The sequence below is a fragment of the Papio anubis genome, chromosome 9 (assembly GCF_008728515.1).
Source record: "Papio anubis isolate 15944 chromosome 9, Panubis1.0, whole genome shotgun sequence".
Classification (NCBI taxonomy): domain Eukaryota; kingdom Metazoa; phylum Chordata; class Mammalia; order Primates; family Cercopithecidae; genus Papio; species Papio anubis.
Window position 1 is genome coordinate 122,855,406 of NC_044984.1, and position 17,873 is coordinate 122,873,278.

Sequence of the window (17,873 nt, forward strand, 5' to 3'; positions counted from 1 at the left end):
AAGGCTTTGATGAAAGTCCTTCCCCTGTTTCTCCTAGGTATGTAATATCCGACAAACTACCTCAGGCTTCCTATGTGGATCAAGTTAGATCAGGGTTTGTCAACCTCAGTGCTATTGAGATTGTAGGTTGGATAATTATGTGTGGCGGGGGCACTGCCTTGTGCATTGTAAGATCTTTAGAACCTTGTGCATTGTAAGATCCCTGGCTCCTACCAACTAGATGTCAATAACAACCCCCTCCCAGTTGTGACAACCAAAAAATGTCTGCAGATGTCACCAAGTGTTTCTCAAGAAAATCACCCTTTCCTGAGAAACCCCTACTTCGGTGCTGTTCTGGAAAGTCCTTTGCACACCCTAAATCAATTCCGCTTGTGCCTGTCGATTATTTCAAGGGGTGTCATTTTTATTTTTATCCAATTCAAGAGGGAAGCAGGACCTAGTATTTTTACCAAGGTACATTTGTGGGCATCCACTGCCTGCCCCATTTAGAGTAACCCCTGGCTTCATCCCATCTGCCTGGATGGACTTCCCAGTCCTCACATGCTGGGATCCTGAGCTTTCCCTCCCCAATCTTTTGGTTATGTTGTTCTTCATCCTAGAATTCTTGCCGTTTTCCATTCAACCTCTGCAGGTCCTACCCATCCTTTATGTCCCAGCCTAGAGAACATCAGCTCTAAAGAATCCATCCCTGGTCAACACGTCTGAAAGTGGGCATTGTGATGAAGGCAGTGCATCGTGATGAAGGCAATGCATCATGTTCATGGAAAGGCTCATTTTCCCAGTGTTATCCTGTCTGGGCACTGAGTGATGTGGCCTTGCCATATTCCATTCAACCTCCTCAGGTCCTACCCATCCTTTATGTCCCAGCCCAGAGAACATCAGCTCTAAAGAACCCATCCCTGGTCAACACGTCTGAAAGTGAGCGTTGTGATGAAGGCAATGCATCATGTTAGTGGAAAGGCTCATTTTCCCAGTGTTATCCTGTCTGGGCGCTGAGTGACGTGGCCATCTCCTTTGTCCACTATCTCAGAATCTCAAAAACTCAATTTCCGGCAGCAGCTTTGTGGTAGAGTTCTCTGATGAACAACCGACGGAGGACACAATATCCCCAACACTGACAGGCAAGTACAGATAAAGAAAATGGGTAAACAGGAAGAGAGACAGCAGTGAACGTGCTGTCCGCATGGAGGCCAGATAGGCAGGTGCAGCTGTCAGCTACTCCCCAGCCTTTCTCCCGTGGCCTTAGGAAACCAGCATTGGACTTTTCCAGGGATATTGTTTCAGGTCAATAAAAATGACTCAATTATCCTATCTTTCTGGGAGATGTTGGTGCAAGCAGATGAACTGGAGTAAGAGGAAAGACATTGGTCAGAACTCACAATGCTGTGGCAGCCCTGGGATTGTTTCCTTGCTGTCAGGAGATAACGTTTCCAGGAGAAAACACACAGCAAAGGCTGGCAACCACCTCTGATTCCTTAATCTGCTACCTCTGGGCTTCCCAAGATAAGAGGTGAGTTTAGGGGGCATACACAGTGCTGCAGCCTGTGACGGTGCAGGTGGACCTTGCACAGCTTTGTCGGGGAGCCCTTCACATGAGCATCTCTGTGGTTGGCTGTTGGAGATACCTGGACATGGTGCGAAATCACCTGTTCAACCATATGAGAAAGTGGGAATTTCCTGCTTAATTGTTTGAATTATTCTGAGTCTATCTAAGAGAAAATCTCGTTTTGTAGCCACTGCCTCTTCGGCACCCAACACTTGATACTCTCCCTGCTTAACAAAGAAATGGCAAACTATGGCTCAGAACTATAGACAGGCAGCAATTAGGGGATAGATCTTGGTTTTTTATTTACAGTAAGATTATTTAAACAAAATTATTCATTGATATTAGTACATTATTTTCAATTCTAATTTATAAAGTTATCAATTATCAGTAAGCTCCTGGACTGATTAACAGTGCATACATTATCTGGTTCATGTCATGAGAGTGAGGGAGGTGTGAAGCTTAGGAAACACCACCCTCAGTTGAAAGCTCTGTGTACAGAGAGCTGCACCAGGCAGTCTTGGGCATGTATGTACTCAAGAAGTTCTTGGTAAATTATCAGCAGCCCTATGGACAGGTGCTAGTGCATTATTTTATTGGGGAAAGGAATAATTGTTCTTGTCTGCTGCAACAATTGTTAGTTTACTTCTAGGTGACCATATGCTCTAAAAGTAGGCAAATGTGAGGCAAAGAAGGTACTTACATGAAGGGAAAGTTTCCTCAGCACCTCTGATGCACTGACACTGAATGGCTGCAGAGAGTCGCCATCTCCCGGTACTGTATGCCAGAATGTCCATGGATATTGGCTGCAATTCTTCCTACCACACGTGAGAAGTTCTGCCTTCCAACAAATGGTGTCTACATTTTCCCTCATTGTTCACCTTACGGCTGTGTTTTGTGAAGTGGCTTCTTCCCCCATCTGGCTTGCTTCATGTTTGGGCTGTTGGTCAAACTTCATGCATTTCTCAAGTGTTGCATGAGTCGTCACTGAGTCACATGGTATTCAAGACAGGAGGGCACGCTGCTGGATAAACACACTATCCTTTTTTCCCATGGAGCTTCCAGTCTGTTAGGGAAGATGGTCATTAACCAAACATGCACACAAGCAAATATAAAATTACAGCTGTGTGAAAAGATATAAAAGAGAGGTGCATGGTATTTTGGGAGGGACACTGGACCTCTTGTGGAAGTCAGGGAGGCTTCCTGTTCATAGAAGAGGTGAGGTGGATCTGGAAACTGAATGGAAATTAATTAGGCAGAAGGAGTGGCCATGTGTGAGACCCTGGAGATATGAAGGAGCAAGATGTATTTAAACTTCGATAATAAATTTAAAACTCTGGAACAAAGATGTACTAAGATATAATTAAGCTATAACACTGCTTGCACCCTTATTATGAGTCAGAGACTTGCTGAACACTTTGTAGGCATCATCTCAATGAATCCTCATGCACCTGGGAGGCAGGGAGTAGAGCAAGGTGAGCCCTGTTGCCAAGTGGACCAGAACCTCTGGAACCAGTCAGCCAGGCATGAGTTTAAGCTATGTCACTTACAACTAGGAGATCTGGGGCAACATTATTTACTTTCCCTATTCCTCAATTTCCTCTTCTATAAGAAGTGGTCATCATGATACTTACCCCATGAGATGGTTGTGAAGAACTATTGAGATTCCACATGTAAAGCATTTAAAAACACACCTAGACCATGGTGATATAGTTTGGCCTTGTCCCCACCCAAATCTCATCTCGAATTATATCTCCCGTAATCCCCCCATGTCATGGGAGGAACCTGGTGGGAAGTAATTGAATCCTCAGAGTGGGTTTTTATGCTGTTCTCATGATAGTGAATAAGTCTCACGGGATCTAATGGTTTTATAAGGGCAGTTCCCCTGCACACACTCTCTTGCCTGCCACCATGTAAGATGTGCCTTTGTTTCTCCTTCACCTTCCACCATGATTGTGAGGCCTCCCAGTCTTGTGGAACTGTGAGTCCATTAAACCTCTTTTTCTTTTATAAATTGCCCAGTCTTGGATATTTCTTCATAGCAGTATGAAAGTGGACTCATACATAGGGTCAATTCTTGATGACTGCTGGCTGCTCTGTCAGGGATTGTCTCATGATGAAACACCCTGAAATGTGGAGACTTAATCATGTACAAGGCCTCCTGAGTCTCAGGGCTTCTGATCTTGGCTGAACTTGCTCACTTGTTTGGGGCTGGGCGTGGGCTGCCTGATGCAGGCTGGCCTCAGCTGGGATCACACCGCTCCTCTCCATGTGGTCTTTTCTCCAGGCTGGCCCAGGCTTGTTCTTCTTCCTACTATCAGGTGTCCAAAAGAGGCAGAGTGGAAATGTGCAAGGCCCCTTGAGACCTGGGCCCAGAAGAGGCACGCTGTCATTTCTTCCATATTCTCTCGGCCAAAGCAAATCACAAGGCAGCCCAGATTCAAAGAGTGGGGAAATTGACTCCACCTCTTGATGGGAGAACTGCAAAGTCTCATGCAAAGGTTGTAGATAAGTATGTAGATACAGGAGATGGGATGCCATTTTATAATTACTCTCCATTGTTATTATGATTATGCTACATACCTAGATCAACCAGTCTCAATCTCTCTCTCTACTCTTTATGGAAATTGAAGCTCCCTTAGCCACTGTACAAGGCCTTGCTCCTTTCTTTATGGTGTCTGTCACTTTTTGACTCAAGTCAAATCCCCCGTGAGCTGGAAGAATTCAGAATGAGGCTCAACAGGAAGGGATGAGCTAGGCTTCACTTCACTTCATCCCTTCTCATTTTTCCTCATCTGAAGGATAAACAGGGACCTGTTCAAAGAATGGAAGAACCCTAAGACAGGAGGCAAGACCACAAGCCTACTCCATCTGTATTTTATAGAAAATAAACTTACTTTAAAAGCAAACGGGTTTCCTTTAGACTTTTTTCCCATTAAGAGAAGGAGAGAAAAGGAATCTTTATGTGTAGGAAGAATGAAGAATGACAAAACAGCTTGTTGACAAATGCTTTCTGTTGGCGAAGGCCCCCGCTGCAGATGGGCCTGGAGTCCTGTGCCCCGCCCCTTCACAGAGCCCTTGGCTCATAACCTTCTCCAAACAGATGAGTCTCGAAGTCCCTACACTTCAAGATTTAAGAGGATTTTTTTGGATTGGGATAAATACCTCAAAATAAAAGCATCAGATGTGGCAATTTGTCTGTTGGTTTTTACAAACCATGACAAGTTGCCTAAATAGTCCGTGTTTAAGGACAGAGAGCCAGAGCTCTTTCTGGAATGTCGTACCTCGGCAGGGCCTTTTGCGCATGTTTTAAGCTGATTCTGAAATTAGGGGGTTAAAATGGAAGTGCCGAGCCATCCCTAAAGAGAGGGAGGCAAATGTGCCCTTGTTGCTGGTGACCCCAGAACAAGGCCTCTGGGCTGAGAACTGGAGAGAATGTTATTTCTTTGAAAAGCCATCTTGACAATCCAAGTCCATTTGGCTGCAGCACCAAAGGCAGCTTTGATCTGCTCGCCAGTGTCCCTGCCGGGAAAAGGATTAGGGTCCTTCCAGAGGACAGCAGAGCCAGGCTGCCCCATATGCTGGCGTGTTGCGCAGGCTGCACTGAGAGGAAGGGACAGGAGGGAAGGCTGGAAAGAAGGAGAGAGCAACTCCCATCTCCTCTCTCAATATACGAATGCAGTCTTGTTTGGGTTTTCTGGGGGTTTTAAAAGACAGAAACAAGGAGATGGGCTTTCTTGGGTTTTCAAAGTTAGACGGGGCAATTGAAGTTTCTGGGTCATGAGTGTGTAGCAAGTTCTTAGCCATGCCCTCATGTAGCATAAGCCCATGGGGGATCTTAGCAAAGAAAATATTCAAACAGCAAGGAGGCTGCTGGTGGTCCTTCTGTTGATGTCAGGGATGGTTACAAAAAACCCTGGAAACGAGGGGTGATATGCTGTGCTTTCCTACCTTGAGGTTGAGGCTGTGAGCCCCCAATATTCAGCGACTTAGCCAGCTAAATCTTGTAAATCAGGAATCTCAAACTCAAAAGCACCTGAGGGACAAGCAGGCAGCTCCATGGTGCACAGTGGGCTGAATGTAGGATGACAGCAACACTGGGGCTGTAAGTCACCTCCTCCCGTCGTCGCCATGTGGGGAGAAAGCCCAAATGTTGCAAGTTCCTCCCATGTTCAGAGACAAGCTGGAAACCCAGAGACTCCCCAGTTTTTAAAAATTGAGTTTCACTTTATAAAGATTTTTTTTAAAACACTGTGGGCCAAGCAAAACTCATCTGCAGGCTGGGTGGAGCCCCAGGGTGAGCAGTCTGCGATGTCAGGTCTGAACAGATGCAGAACCCAGAGCCAAGTGGTTTACACCCCCATTGGTATCGCCACTCGGTGTGCTGAATCTCAGGAGGGGGCCAGAGGGATCTGAGCCTTGGAACTGGGCTCCCACCCAGTGGGGAGAGGGTGACACGCTTAATCATTCTGCTAACTCGTTTCACCTGGAAAAGTTAATAACAAACACTTTCTCCCCAGCTGAGAAAGGCGGTGATGATGACAAGATAGTGTCTTTGGTGATCAATGACTAAAAGTCACTCTCCACCCAGATGGGTCAAGATTATCAAAGAATCTAATGAATTTAGGAATAATAATATGGTGGGCATTAACTCATTATTTCTGAGTAACATGAGAAAAATGGCTTCTCTTGTTACTATTTTTTCCAACAAATGAATAAACATAAACAGCAAAATCTCTAAGGGAGATATGAGGAATTAAAAAAAGACCAAATATGTGTCCAAAATTACTTGGATTAGTTCTCCCTTACCCTCCTTCAGTGTGGTTTTGATATTTATTTGAAATATAATTAAGTTCATTTCTTTCCACTTGTGACCAATTCAGGGTTTTTACTTACCCGTGTTGATATTATTATCATATGTCAAACATTAACATGATTCCAAAGGTCAGAACTATACAAAAAAGATACACCCTCCATCTTTCCTCCCCATCCTCAACCCCCTTTATTTCTGCCTGGTTCCCACCCAACACCTGTTGATAACCAACCTTATAGACTCTGATTTCTTGTGTGTTCATGTGTGTTACATGAATGAGCAAATACATAGACATTTTCTTATCTCCCTGGTATGGTTTGGCTCTGTCCCCACCCAAATCTCACCTTGAATTGTAATAATCCCCATGGTTCAAGGGCAGGACCAGGTGGAGATAATTGAATCATGGGGGTAGTTTCCCTTATATTGTTCTTGGGGTAGTGAGTAAGTCTCAGAAGATCTGATGGTTTTGTAAATGGCAGTTCCTCTGCACAAGCTCTCTTGCCTGCCACCATGTAAGACATGCTTTTGCTCTTCGTTTGCTTTCCTCCATGATTATGAGGCCTCCCAGCCATGTACTGTGAGTCCATTAAACTTCTTTCTTTTTCAAATTTCCCAGTCTGGGGTATGTCTTTATTAGCAGTGTGAAAACAGACTAATACACTCCCCTTCTTTCTTACACAGAAGTTAGTGTAGTCAGATAGCCTTCTGCACCATGCTCTTTAACTTATCAATATATTTTTGAAAGCACTCCATATTGCTTCATACAGATCTTATTCCTTTTTTTATTGCAGCTCGTGATACTCTGCTATGTGGATTTACTGTAGTTTATTCAACCATTTTCCTACATAGAGGTATGAAGGTTGTGTCAAAATATTTTGCATTTAAAACCAATTCTGAGGCGTGAGCCACCACGCCTGTAATCCTAGCACTTTGTGAGGCCCAGGCAGGCAGATCACGAGGTCAGGAGATCGAGACCCTCCTGGCTAACACGGAGAAACCACGTCTCTACTAAAAATACAAAAAAATTAGCCAGGCGTGGTGGTGGGCACCTGTAGTCCCAGCTACTTGGGAGGCTGAGGCAGGAGAATGGCGTGAACCCGGGAGGTGGAGCTTGCAGTGAGCTGAGATCGCACCACTGCACTCCAGCCTGGGTGACAGAGGGAGACTCCATCTCAAAAGAAAAAAAAAAAAGTGTTGCAATAAATGATCTTGTGTGTATGTGTTTTCTAATTGCCAGAGGTGTATCTTCAGAGTAGATTCCTAGAAGTAAGATGAAAGAGTCAAAGAAAAATGCAAATGTAATGCCAAGTTCCCTTCCGGAAAGGTCGTACCACTTTTCATTCTCAGCAGCCATACACTAAGACTGCCTATTGCCTGTCGACTTCTCAACAGTGTGTGTTATGCTTGGTCATTTTTGTCAGTCTTATAGGTAAGAGGTGGTATTTGTAGTTTTCATTTGTATTTCTCTAATTGTGAGTGATGCTCATTAGTTTTGAATATATATATCTATATATAAACAATTTTAATATATTTTTGTGACTATCTGTTCATACCCTTTACTCACTTCTCTCTCAATTTTAAAAAATCTTTTTCCTCAAATTTCAAGATCTGTATATTAGGGCCATTAGCCCTTTTAATGTGATACATGTGTTGCAAATATTTTCTCCCAGCTTGTCATTTCCCAGCAATTTTTTAAATTATATAGGCAAATTTTTTAAATTGCATTTAGATTTTGAGTCATAATTGTGAAGCTCTTCCTACAGCCAGGTTATAGAGGAATTCATCCATGTTTTCTTTAGTGCTTGAAAGATATAACTTCTTTGATTTATATTGCTGATCCATTTGAAGTTCAGTCTTATATATGGTGTGGGGTGTGGATCTACTTTTTTCTTAATGGTTGTACAGTTTTCCTAGCACCAATGATTTAAAAGTCAACGTTTGCAGCAGAGGCGGTGGCTCATGCCTGTAATCCCAGCACTTTAGGAGGCCAAGGTTGGAAGATTGCTTGAGCCCAGGAGTTCAAGACCAGACTGGGCAAAATAGTGAGACCCCATCTCTATTTAAAAAAATAATAATAATTATAAAGAATAAAAAAAAGGCTATGTTTACCTCCGGATTTGAGATGCTACCTTTATCACTGACTAAACTTCCATATATTCTTGGGTTTATTTATGGACTTTATACATTGGCCTGTTTTGCTATTTATGTACCAGTGCCATTAAGTACATTTTAAACTCATGCCAATTATTCATAAAATACCCACTTTACTCCTATAGGTAATTTACCATCATTCTGTTAAGTTGAACTCTATGAAATTGCCACCATTCAACGAATCTTACTCTACAGAATTCTCATTTTCACATGTTTCAACCTAATATAAGTCTATGCATAATTCATAGACCATGTAGAATCGTTTTAATGACTTATTCCAGAAAGAATATAAAAATTCTAGCCAAGTGGACTTCAGATTTTCTATCCCCCGTTTCTAAATGGCTTACAGACCTAACAGCTAATGAGCAGCCCATTAATAATCCTGTCTTTGATTTTTTCTTTTCTTTTTCCCTTTTTAGTGATAGAGGGTCACGGGGTCACAGACAACATACAGCGATTCTCCTCACTGCCACCTTACCTACCTGTGAGCTACCACATCCTCCGAGCAGAGACCTCCTTCTTCCTCAAGGAAGCCGGCCAGGACCTGCTGCGCAACTCCAGCCTGCAGTCGAGGGTGGAGTCCTTCTTTACCTACAAAACCAGGCAGCCCCCAGTGCTCAATGCCAGCTACGGACCCTTTTCTGTGGAAAAGGTTGTGCCTCTGGACTTGATGTTGACTTCAAACTTTTTAGGTCCAACCAGTAAGTTGAGTTTTGATTGGAAACTGAAAGCCCACATCCTGCGGGACAGAGTCTACCTGAGCCGGCCCAAAGTGCAGGTTCTGTTCCACATCGTGGGCAGAGACTGGGACGACCGCAGCGCCGGGGAGAAGCTGCCGTGCCTGAGGCTCTTTGCTTTCCGAGAGACCAGAGAGGTGCGGGGCAGCTGCCGGCTGAAGGGGGAGCTGGGGCTGTGTGTGGCCGAGCTGGAGCTCCTGTCCAGCTGGTTCAGTGCCCCGACGCTGGGTGCCGGGAGGAAGAAGTTCGTGGACCAGCCGGAGGGGACCCCCGTGGAGCTCTACTACACCGTGCACCCAGGAAACGAGCGAGGGGACTGTGCCGGGGGTGACTTCAGGAAGGGCAACGCCATCCGTCCAGGAAAGGATGGGCTGGAGGAAACCACGTCCCACCTGCAGAGGATCGGCACCGTCCGCCTTTACCGGGCCCAGGACAGCGCCCAGCTCAGCGAGCTGCGTTTGGATGGTAACGTGGTCATCTGGCTGCCTTCCAGGCCAGTCAAGCAGGGAGACGTGGTCACCGCCTATGTCACCATCTCCAGCAATTCCTCCGTGGACTTCTTCATCTTGAGGTAGGTGCCATGCTTGTCCCTGCTCATCTTTGGCATGGCTGGTGTGAGACTGGGTTCCATGCGTGGCAGATAGATATTCAGGAAGCGTCGATTTTCACGATCTTCAGGCACTGCTCAGCATTAACAGGGGAAGGCAAATTATGCACCTGCCCACATACTGTCAACAGCTCTCCTTCCACCGTGGGTTATGGAGGGAAGAAGAGGCAAAGGGTGGGCGGAAGTTATATCCAAAAGGATCTAGACAGAGTAATCCGCCTCTCTAGACCTTCAGTTATCCTCACACGTGGAGAGGGATGTGATTCTTTTTCTGCTGTGGATCCTTTGTTGTGATATCATTGGAGTTGCATGATTGAAAGTCCATGTTCAAGAAGCCCAAGAAAAGGCAGAGGAGTGATGCGATCTCACTTTGGGTATATATGTGGAAAGAGCCAAGCATAGTACCTTTTTTTTTTTTTTTAATTAGGTGATGTTAAATGTTGCCAGTTAGTGTCTGGGAGGCCTTAGCGCATGAATTAAGCAACAATTAAGCAAACATGCCGGACATAAAACTCTTCAGCAAAGGTATTCCATCTTGTAAAACAAATAAACAAAGCCGCAGGATAATCCACCTACTGTCACCATTGCAGATTCAACAGAGAGCAGCATCCAAGCTCTAACAGGGCTGCTCTGTCACTCTGTATAATGATTCTAAAATTTGGTACAGGAGCACATGTTTTCTGAGGATAATTAATACTGGGGTAAAATTCATTTAAAGCAAATCCTCTTAAAATGTGGACTAAACTGTCATAATAATGAAAAAAGTATTTGTTTGAAATTTGTTTAAAAAATAAATTGGATAAAAATAAGGGTTTTTTTTCCCGTTATGGTTAAGGAGTTAGGTTGTAATTGCAGCTATGTTTTGTTAGAATTCTCATCAGAGTAAAGCCTTAATCACATTTTGAATGAGTGGCTTGGAAAAATATTTGATTTGCAAGCTAGAATGATAGCCTATCACACCATGTTTCATTTCTGTTTAACTTTTGTAATATGACTATAAGGATGCTTATTTTTGAAGTTTTTTTGTTTTGCTTGTTTTTGTTTTTTCATTTATAAAAAGGTTCAGAGGTTTCCATTAGTTTCTCATCCTAGTCCTTCAGATTTAAATAACTGTCTTCTAAAGTATACATCTTGTCATCGTCTTTGTAGTTTTTCCTTTCAATTTTTAAATGAACTAATTTTGCAGATCTTCATTTGCCAGTGTTTTTTGGCAATCTCTTTCAGCAATGTCATGAAATCCTACGTCTTTTTATGAGATTTATTGTACAAAAGATTCGCATGGCACTGGCATTGTGAACCTTGGTGGTCAGTGAAGGACGTGCTGGGAAAGGACAGGTCTCGCTGTCAATGTATCCGGAGCTTATTGAAAGTATCATGACCTTGTCACTGAGGGGCCAGGAAGCCAATATTCAGATAAAAAGATCTGAATATTGTGTTTGTTTCCCCCTGACTTGGATTCAAAAAGATACTGATCAGCCGGGCACAGTGGCTCACGCCTGTAATCCTAGCACTTTGAGAGGCTGAGGCGGGTGGATTGCCTGAGCTCAGGAGTTTGAGACCAGCCTGGACAGCACGGTGAAACCCCGTCTCTACTAAAATACAAAAAATTGGCTGGGTATAGTGGCGTGTGCCTGTAATCCTAGCTACTCAGGAGGCTGAGACAGGAGAATCACTTGAATCTGGGAGGTAGAGGTTGCAGTGAGCCAAGATCACACCACCACACTTCAGCCTGGGCAGCAGAGCGAGACTCCATCTCAAAGAAAAAAAAAAAAGATACTGATCTGGGAGATCTGAGTTTGATTTTTGGTAAGTCCCCTTTGCCCCCTAAGTTTCAGATCTATCGTGAAATAAATGCAACTATTTCTGACTTTGGAAGCTGGAGACAGAAAGACGGGGAACTGATGTCATGCTAAGTCATTGTAGAATTTTAGAGTCATCATCTTCCCCCTTGCACTTCGTTCACGTTCCTCTTCGGGAAATGTAGGCTCTAGTGTCTACCAAGGTAAGCGCAAGCCGAGCCACCTGGGTCCCTAGGTCTGAGGTGCACAACCTTCCAGCTGCACCTGGAAGGGATGCTTAGACAGGGCTCTTCAGAGAGGAGGATCTGTTTTCTGAATTTTTCATCACAAAGAGAGTCATGGTGGTGGTGAGCAAAGGTCTTCCAACCAGCTGACCTCAATTCTGATCCCATCTCTTACTTACAGCCTTTTACTTGTGGTGATAGGCAAGTTAACTAACCTCTGCGTGACTCAGTTTCCTCCTGTCTAAAGCAGATGTAATTATAGTACCTGCTCCCATGGGTTGTGAGGATTCAGTGGACTAATATTTATTTGCAAGGTGCTCATAACAGTGTCTGGTGCACTGAAACTTCTCTGTCAACATTGAATATTACTAACAGGGCTGTTTTTAAACACCCATCAAACCTTCAATAAGCATTGAATTCTGTCTTCGCAGTAAGTGGACATTGTGTGTTGTGTAAAACAACTACTAAATTTATTCTGAAAATTCTATTATTCCCATTGTCCTATGATGTTGTTTAAAGGGCAGTGTCTTTGTATAGTGACAGGAGCGTTTGTAGCACAGAGGTTACTAATGGCGTGGTTCTGGGGGTAAGACTTAGTCACATGAAAGGGCACTGCTTAGTGCCGTCAAGGGCAGCAGCTCTATTCCCTCCCTTCTGATCTTTCCCGTCACAGATCAAAGTCCTGGGGAGAGAAGATCCGCCTCACTCCCCGTTCACCAAGATATGGCACGTGTTATATTTCCTTACCTCAGGTTTTACATTCGAAGCAAATTTCCTAAGAGCTAAAAGCAGTTGCTCATGAGAAAGTCTGAGCAGCAGAGTTTCCCCAAACACATGTGCAAATGCCAGTCCTTGTGTCTCAGGCGTGTCGGAATTCAAAGAATAGGGAACAAACCAACCATCTGAAGACCCGTCTTTGAGGTTCGTTCTTATTCTGAAGATGGAATTTCAGTAATTAAAAAGGGACGTTATGGACGGCATACACATTTCAGAGTCTTGGCTTAATTTGAGTTGCCAAAATGATCAGCAGGCAACAATGTGTCAACTGGAATTTTGCTCTGTGTGGAGTCTCTCTGTTTCTCTCCTTCCCTTAATCTCCCTCTTTCTCTCCCCCTCTCTCCAATTCTCCTGTTTTCCCAACATGGCTGAAGGTTTTTCTTTTACAAAATTAAGCTTTTATGTTTTTAAATAATTACAGATTTGTAAGCAGTTCCAAAAATAATACAGTGATCTTCCATAGACCCCTCCCCTAGCTTCCACTGGTGGTAACACCTCATATAATCATAGTACAATATTGAGGCCAGGAAACGGTCATTGGCATAACATTATTAACCAAACCACAGAGGATGTTTGGGTCAGAATGTAGGTCTTAGGACACCTTCTCTCTCTTTCCAGCTTATTTGTGACTGAAGACATTTTCAAAGGCAAGGAAGTTCAGTTGGAAGAATTAGTTCCTTGAACACCTGCCCAAGTCTCTCAGTGTCCATTAGGAAAAGATGAGCTCAGTCTGCTTCTCCTGTTTTTGTTTGTTTGTTTGTTTGTTTGTTTAGGGAATACAGAGAACTTCCTTCCTGTGCAGAGACGCCATCTTTGCAGGCCCCTAGATACGTTGAGTGTTTCTGTATCATCAATGCAATGTGCAGGTATCCAACCACGCCCATTTGCCAGGCATTGTTCTACAGCAGTGAATGAAACAGGCAAAACTTCCTGCGCGAGTGAAGCTTATGTTCTAGTAGGCAAGATAGACATAATCAAAATGTGCGTGTGTGCCAAGAAGTGACACAACTGAGGGGTGTAGTTAGTACAGCCTCCAAGACTGCATGCCCTTCTTTCTGAATCTAGTATTTGCCAAGAACCCTGTAGGTATTTGAGCACCATCTGCCTTAAGCTAGACAACATCCGAGAGGCCCTCAGAGAGCTTTGCCTCCAGCCAGCTGGTAAAGACAGAGTCCCTGGAGTTCCGTCCTGCATAAAATGAGCTTTATGAACGGCACACTCTCCAGGGTGGGTGGGAAGGCTCTGGACTTCTGTGTGTTGGCTCATAGCACAATGCTAGACACTAAGCGCCATGGAATTGCAGAGTGTACACAGGCTTTGTGTTCAGTTGTCGTTCAGTTCTTATAATGTTACAATGAAAAGTCTTGTTTTCTGCTAGCATACCTCTAACTCGAACATCCTGAGAGCCCCTACTTATCTTGTTTTTTTTGTTTGTTTGTTTTTGTTTTGTTTTGTTTTGGCAAAAAGAAAGACAGGTCACTGTCTCCAAGCCTTCTCCTTTTCTAGCTGGAATTTTAAAACTTTGTTCTGCTTTCATTGTTTATAGTTATTTTCTTTTGATAGCCCAAATACTAAACAAACAAAACAGTGGTTTTCCATTTTCACTGTGGATACAATATTTCTTTTCATTCACTTGACAAGTATTGACTCAATTAATATGGACTGACCCCTGCCCATTTGTCAGGCATTGTTCTACAGCCCTGAATGAAATCGGCAATGCTCCCTGCCTATGTGAAGCTGATTTCCTAGTGGGGGAAGATAAAAACAATCAAAATTGGGCTGGGTGTGGTAGCTCACACCTGTAATCCAAGCACTTTGGGAGGCCGAGCTGGGTGGATTGTCTGAGGTCAGGAGTTCAAGACCAGCCTGGCCAATGTGGTGAAACCCTGTCTCTACTAAAAATACAAAAAAATTAGCTGGGCAGGATGGCGGACACCGGTAATCCCAGCTACTTGGGAGGCTGAGGCAGCAGAATGGCTTGAACCTGGGAGGTGGAGGTTGCAGTGAGCCAAGATCATGTCAGTGAACTCCAGCCTGGGTGACAAGAGTGGCACTCTGTCTCAGTAATAATAATAATAAAATAATAATAATAACCAAGTAAATACAATAGATAGTGATAAGTGGCTTAGGAAAAAATGGACAAGGGAGGAAGAATGGAAAGTGCTGAGAATACAATTTAAGGGGACAGTCAAGGCAGGCTTTGTTGAAAAAGTGGCATTTGAATCAAGTGTGGTCTTGGCAGGGAAACATGTGCAAAGGTCCTGGGGATGCTTGCTTGGCCTGTTTCAGGAACAGTAAGGAGACAAATGTGGCTGAAACAGAATGGAAGATAGGAGAGGTTGGGGGAGGTGAGCTCTGAGGGGAGCTGGGATTCACATCACCTTGGACTTTGTGAGCTGTTGTAAACACTTTTATACCAGGTGAGATGAGGACTACTGGAAGGTTTTGAATAAGGAATGTCACGATGTAACTTATTTTTATGTATTGCAGTAATCTAGGTGAGAGAAGGCAGAGGCTTGGATCAGGATAACAGCAGCAGAGGTGTAAATGAGTGTACAGATTCTGGATTAATTTTAAAGCTAGGACTGATGAGATTTGTGGGCACACTTGTGTGAAGGAGGCACAGAGCATCAGGACGCTGGGATGAAGGACAGAGCTGCCATTCTGTGATGGAAATCCTGTGGGAGAGGCAGGTTTTCCCTTCCTAGATAGTGTATTGTAATTTTAATTTAATTAAAATGTACTTTAATGCTTAAAATCATTGTTTTAAGGAAAAAATATTCAAGAAGGAAATAATATAAGAGGATGTACACAGATGTGGGAATAATAGTGAAGTTGGTCTCACTGAAGTTTGGGAACCAACACTGTATTTTTTTCATTGCAGTAGCTTTAGGGGGTGTAAGTGGTTTTGGGCTATAGGGATGAAGTACACAGTGGTGAAGTCTGGGATTTTAGTGCCCCTGTCACCCAACTCGCGTACATTGTACCCAGTAGGTAACTTTTCATCCCTGAACAACCTCTCACCCTCTCCCCTTCTGAGTCTCTAGCATCCATTCTAGCACTCTATATGCCTCTGTGTACACATAGCTAATTGCAGAGATATGGAATCAACCTAAATGCCCATCAGCCAATGAGTGCATAAAGAACACGTGGTGTATATATCATCCAGATCTCTCCAGCTGCCTCCACCTTTGGCTGCTGGTTAGATCACAGGAGAAAACCACCCAGGACACAGAATGTTGGATCACCGAGGTCCATTGCTTGTTCTTTTCTATTGGGAAATTCATGGAGGACAGGCAGGGAGACCTTGAATAATCTCTCCTCACTGAGAAACCCAAAGACTTTCTGTCTTCCATGGGTCTTTGCACAGTGGCTTCACTGAGAGGGCCTGGACTCCTTGGAAATATTTATGGGACTAATAACATACATGTAAACTTGGCATGAACCTTCTTGGCAAGATCATTTTCACAAAGGACAGTCTTCCATGAGCAAAAAGAAGCAGACTGAATTTTGTCTGCAACTTCACAAAGTGAATTCAAAGGCAACCCTTGCTTTATAATCAAATTAGTTCATGAGCCCCAAAAGTCAAGGTGTGGAAGATGGAAACTTTGTTTCTTGTAGCTATGACGTTATTTTGGAAGCCTATTTTAAGAAATAAAAAATAATTACCAACATAAATGAAAAACACATATGCAGATAGGTTTTACAAATATGAGTGTGTTGACTCATGAGGGTAAGCCCTTTTTCCATCTCTCTGTTCACTGCTATATCCCCAGCCCTTGGTGTATGACTTGGCACAAAATAAAGCCCCAGTAAACATTCATTGAATAAATGCAAAACCAAATGCCTAATATCAAACCTATTTCATAAACATTCCTTTTCATGGATGTTTTCTTTCATAATTAACTGAGCCTTCTTGAAATAAAGATCAGGATTCCTTAGAGAAAGCGTAGGCATTATTTACTTTTCCAAGGATGTTCAAAATATATTGACAATGGAGGTCATCAGTTCTGAAAATTATCTCAGTGTACGTCCGTGCTCCTGAGCCCCTGGGGATGTTGAGGATGGGACGACTTCCACATGACTGCCTCCCCAAAGCCTAGCTTAGCCGGAGCTCACGGAATCATTCTGCTGTCAAAATCAGGGTTAGGGGCCAGGTGCAGTGGCTCACGCCTATAATCCCAGCACTTTGGGAGGCTGAGGCGGGTGGATCACAAGGTCAGGAGTTCGAGACCATCCTGGCTAACACAGTGAAACCACGTCTCTACTAAAAATACAAAATATTAGCCAGGCATGGTGGCGGGTGCCTGTAGTCCCAGCTACTCCGGCGGCTGAGGCAGGAGAATGGAGTGAACATGGGAGGCGGAGCTTGCAGTGAGCTGAGATCGTGCCACTGCACTCCAGCCTGGGCAACAGGGCGAGACTCCATCTCAAAAAAAAAAAAAAAAAATCAGTGTTAGTTTGACTCAAGTTGCAGGTTGTAAGTAGGTAGGTCAGTCTTGACCCTGCAGGTTATTAAAGCAAGGAACTTGGGGATAGGGGGACGTGAAATGTTTGGCCTTGTCAGTGAGCAATGAAATAGATACCTAAAGAGCAGAGGCAGTGATCATTCATCCTCTCCAATTTAAAATAAGCTCTCTTAATTGAACAATGTGATTCATAGACATGGAAGAGATTTGTTCTCTACTTGTAACCAATTCCAAACCCTGCATTAGGGATGCTAAGAGAGTCATAAAGCATCGCTCTTGACTGGGAGATTATACTCTGCTGCTAACATGAATTTCTGTGCAGTAAATAGACACATCCCCATGTCTCAACGCAGTGAAGAGAGATGCTTAGCATAGGGACTGGCTTCTCAGCCTCAATGTCATCAGCATTTGGGGCCAGCTAATTCTTTTGTGTTGGGCTGTCTGGTGCATTGTGAAATATTGAGCAGCATCCCTGGACTCTACTCAATAGATAAAATCCAGTAGCACCTCCACCTCTGCTCCAGTTCTGACAACCAAAATGTCTCCAGACATTGCTAACTCTTCTTTGGGGGACAAAATCACCCTGGTTGACAACCACGAGCCTACACCGTTGGCTTGCAGAGAATATAGATATCTGGGTGGTCTGTGGGATGTGGGCCTTGTGATGGTCCTCAAACATCACTGAAAATAGAACAGCAATTACATGGCTTCTTTGTCCTTTGCTGGGTAGGTTTTGTGTGTCAGGACTGACAA

The 17,873-nt window shown here is 43.8% G+C and overlaps 1 protein-coding gene across 1 annotated transcript in view; it reads left to right on the plus strand.

Moving 5' to 3' along the window:
- Positions 1-17,873, plus strand: part of TMEM132C (transmembrane protein 132C) — a 430,548-nt gene that overhangs the window by 134,261 nt on the left and 278,414 nt on the right. The window contains exon 2 of the mRNA XM_021923141.2: positions 8,927-9,815. Within this exon, the coding sequence (XP_021778833.2) occupies positions 8,927-9,815 (889 nt within the window). The remainder of the gene's footprint in view (positions 1-8,926; positions 9,816-17,873) is intronic.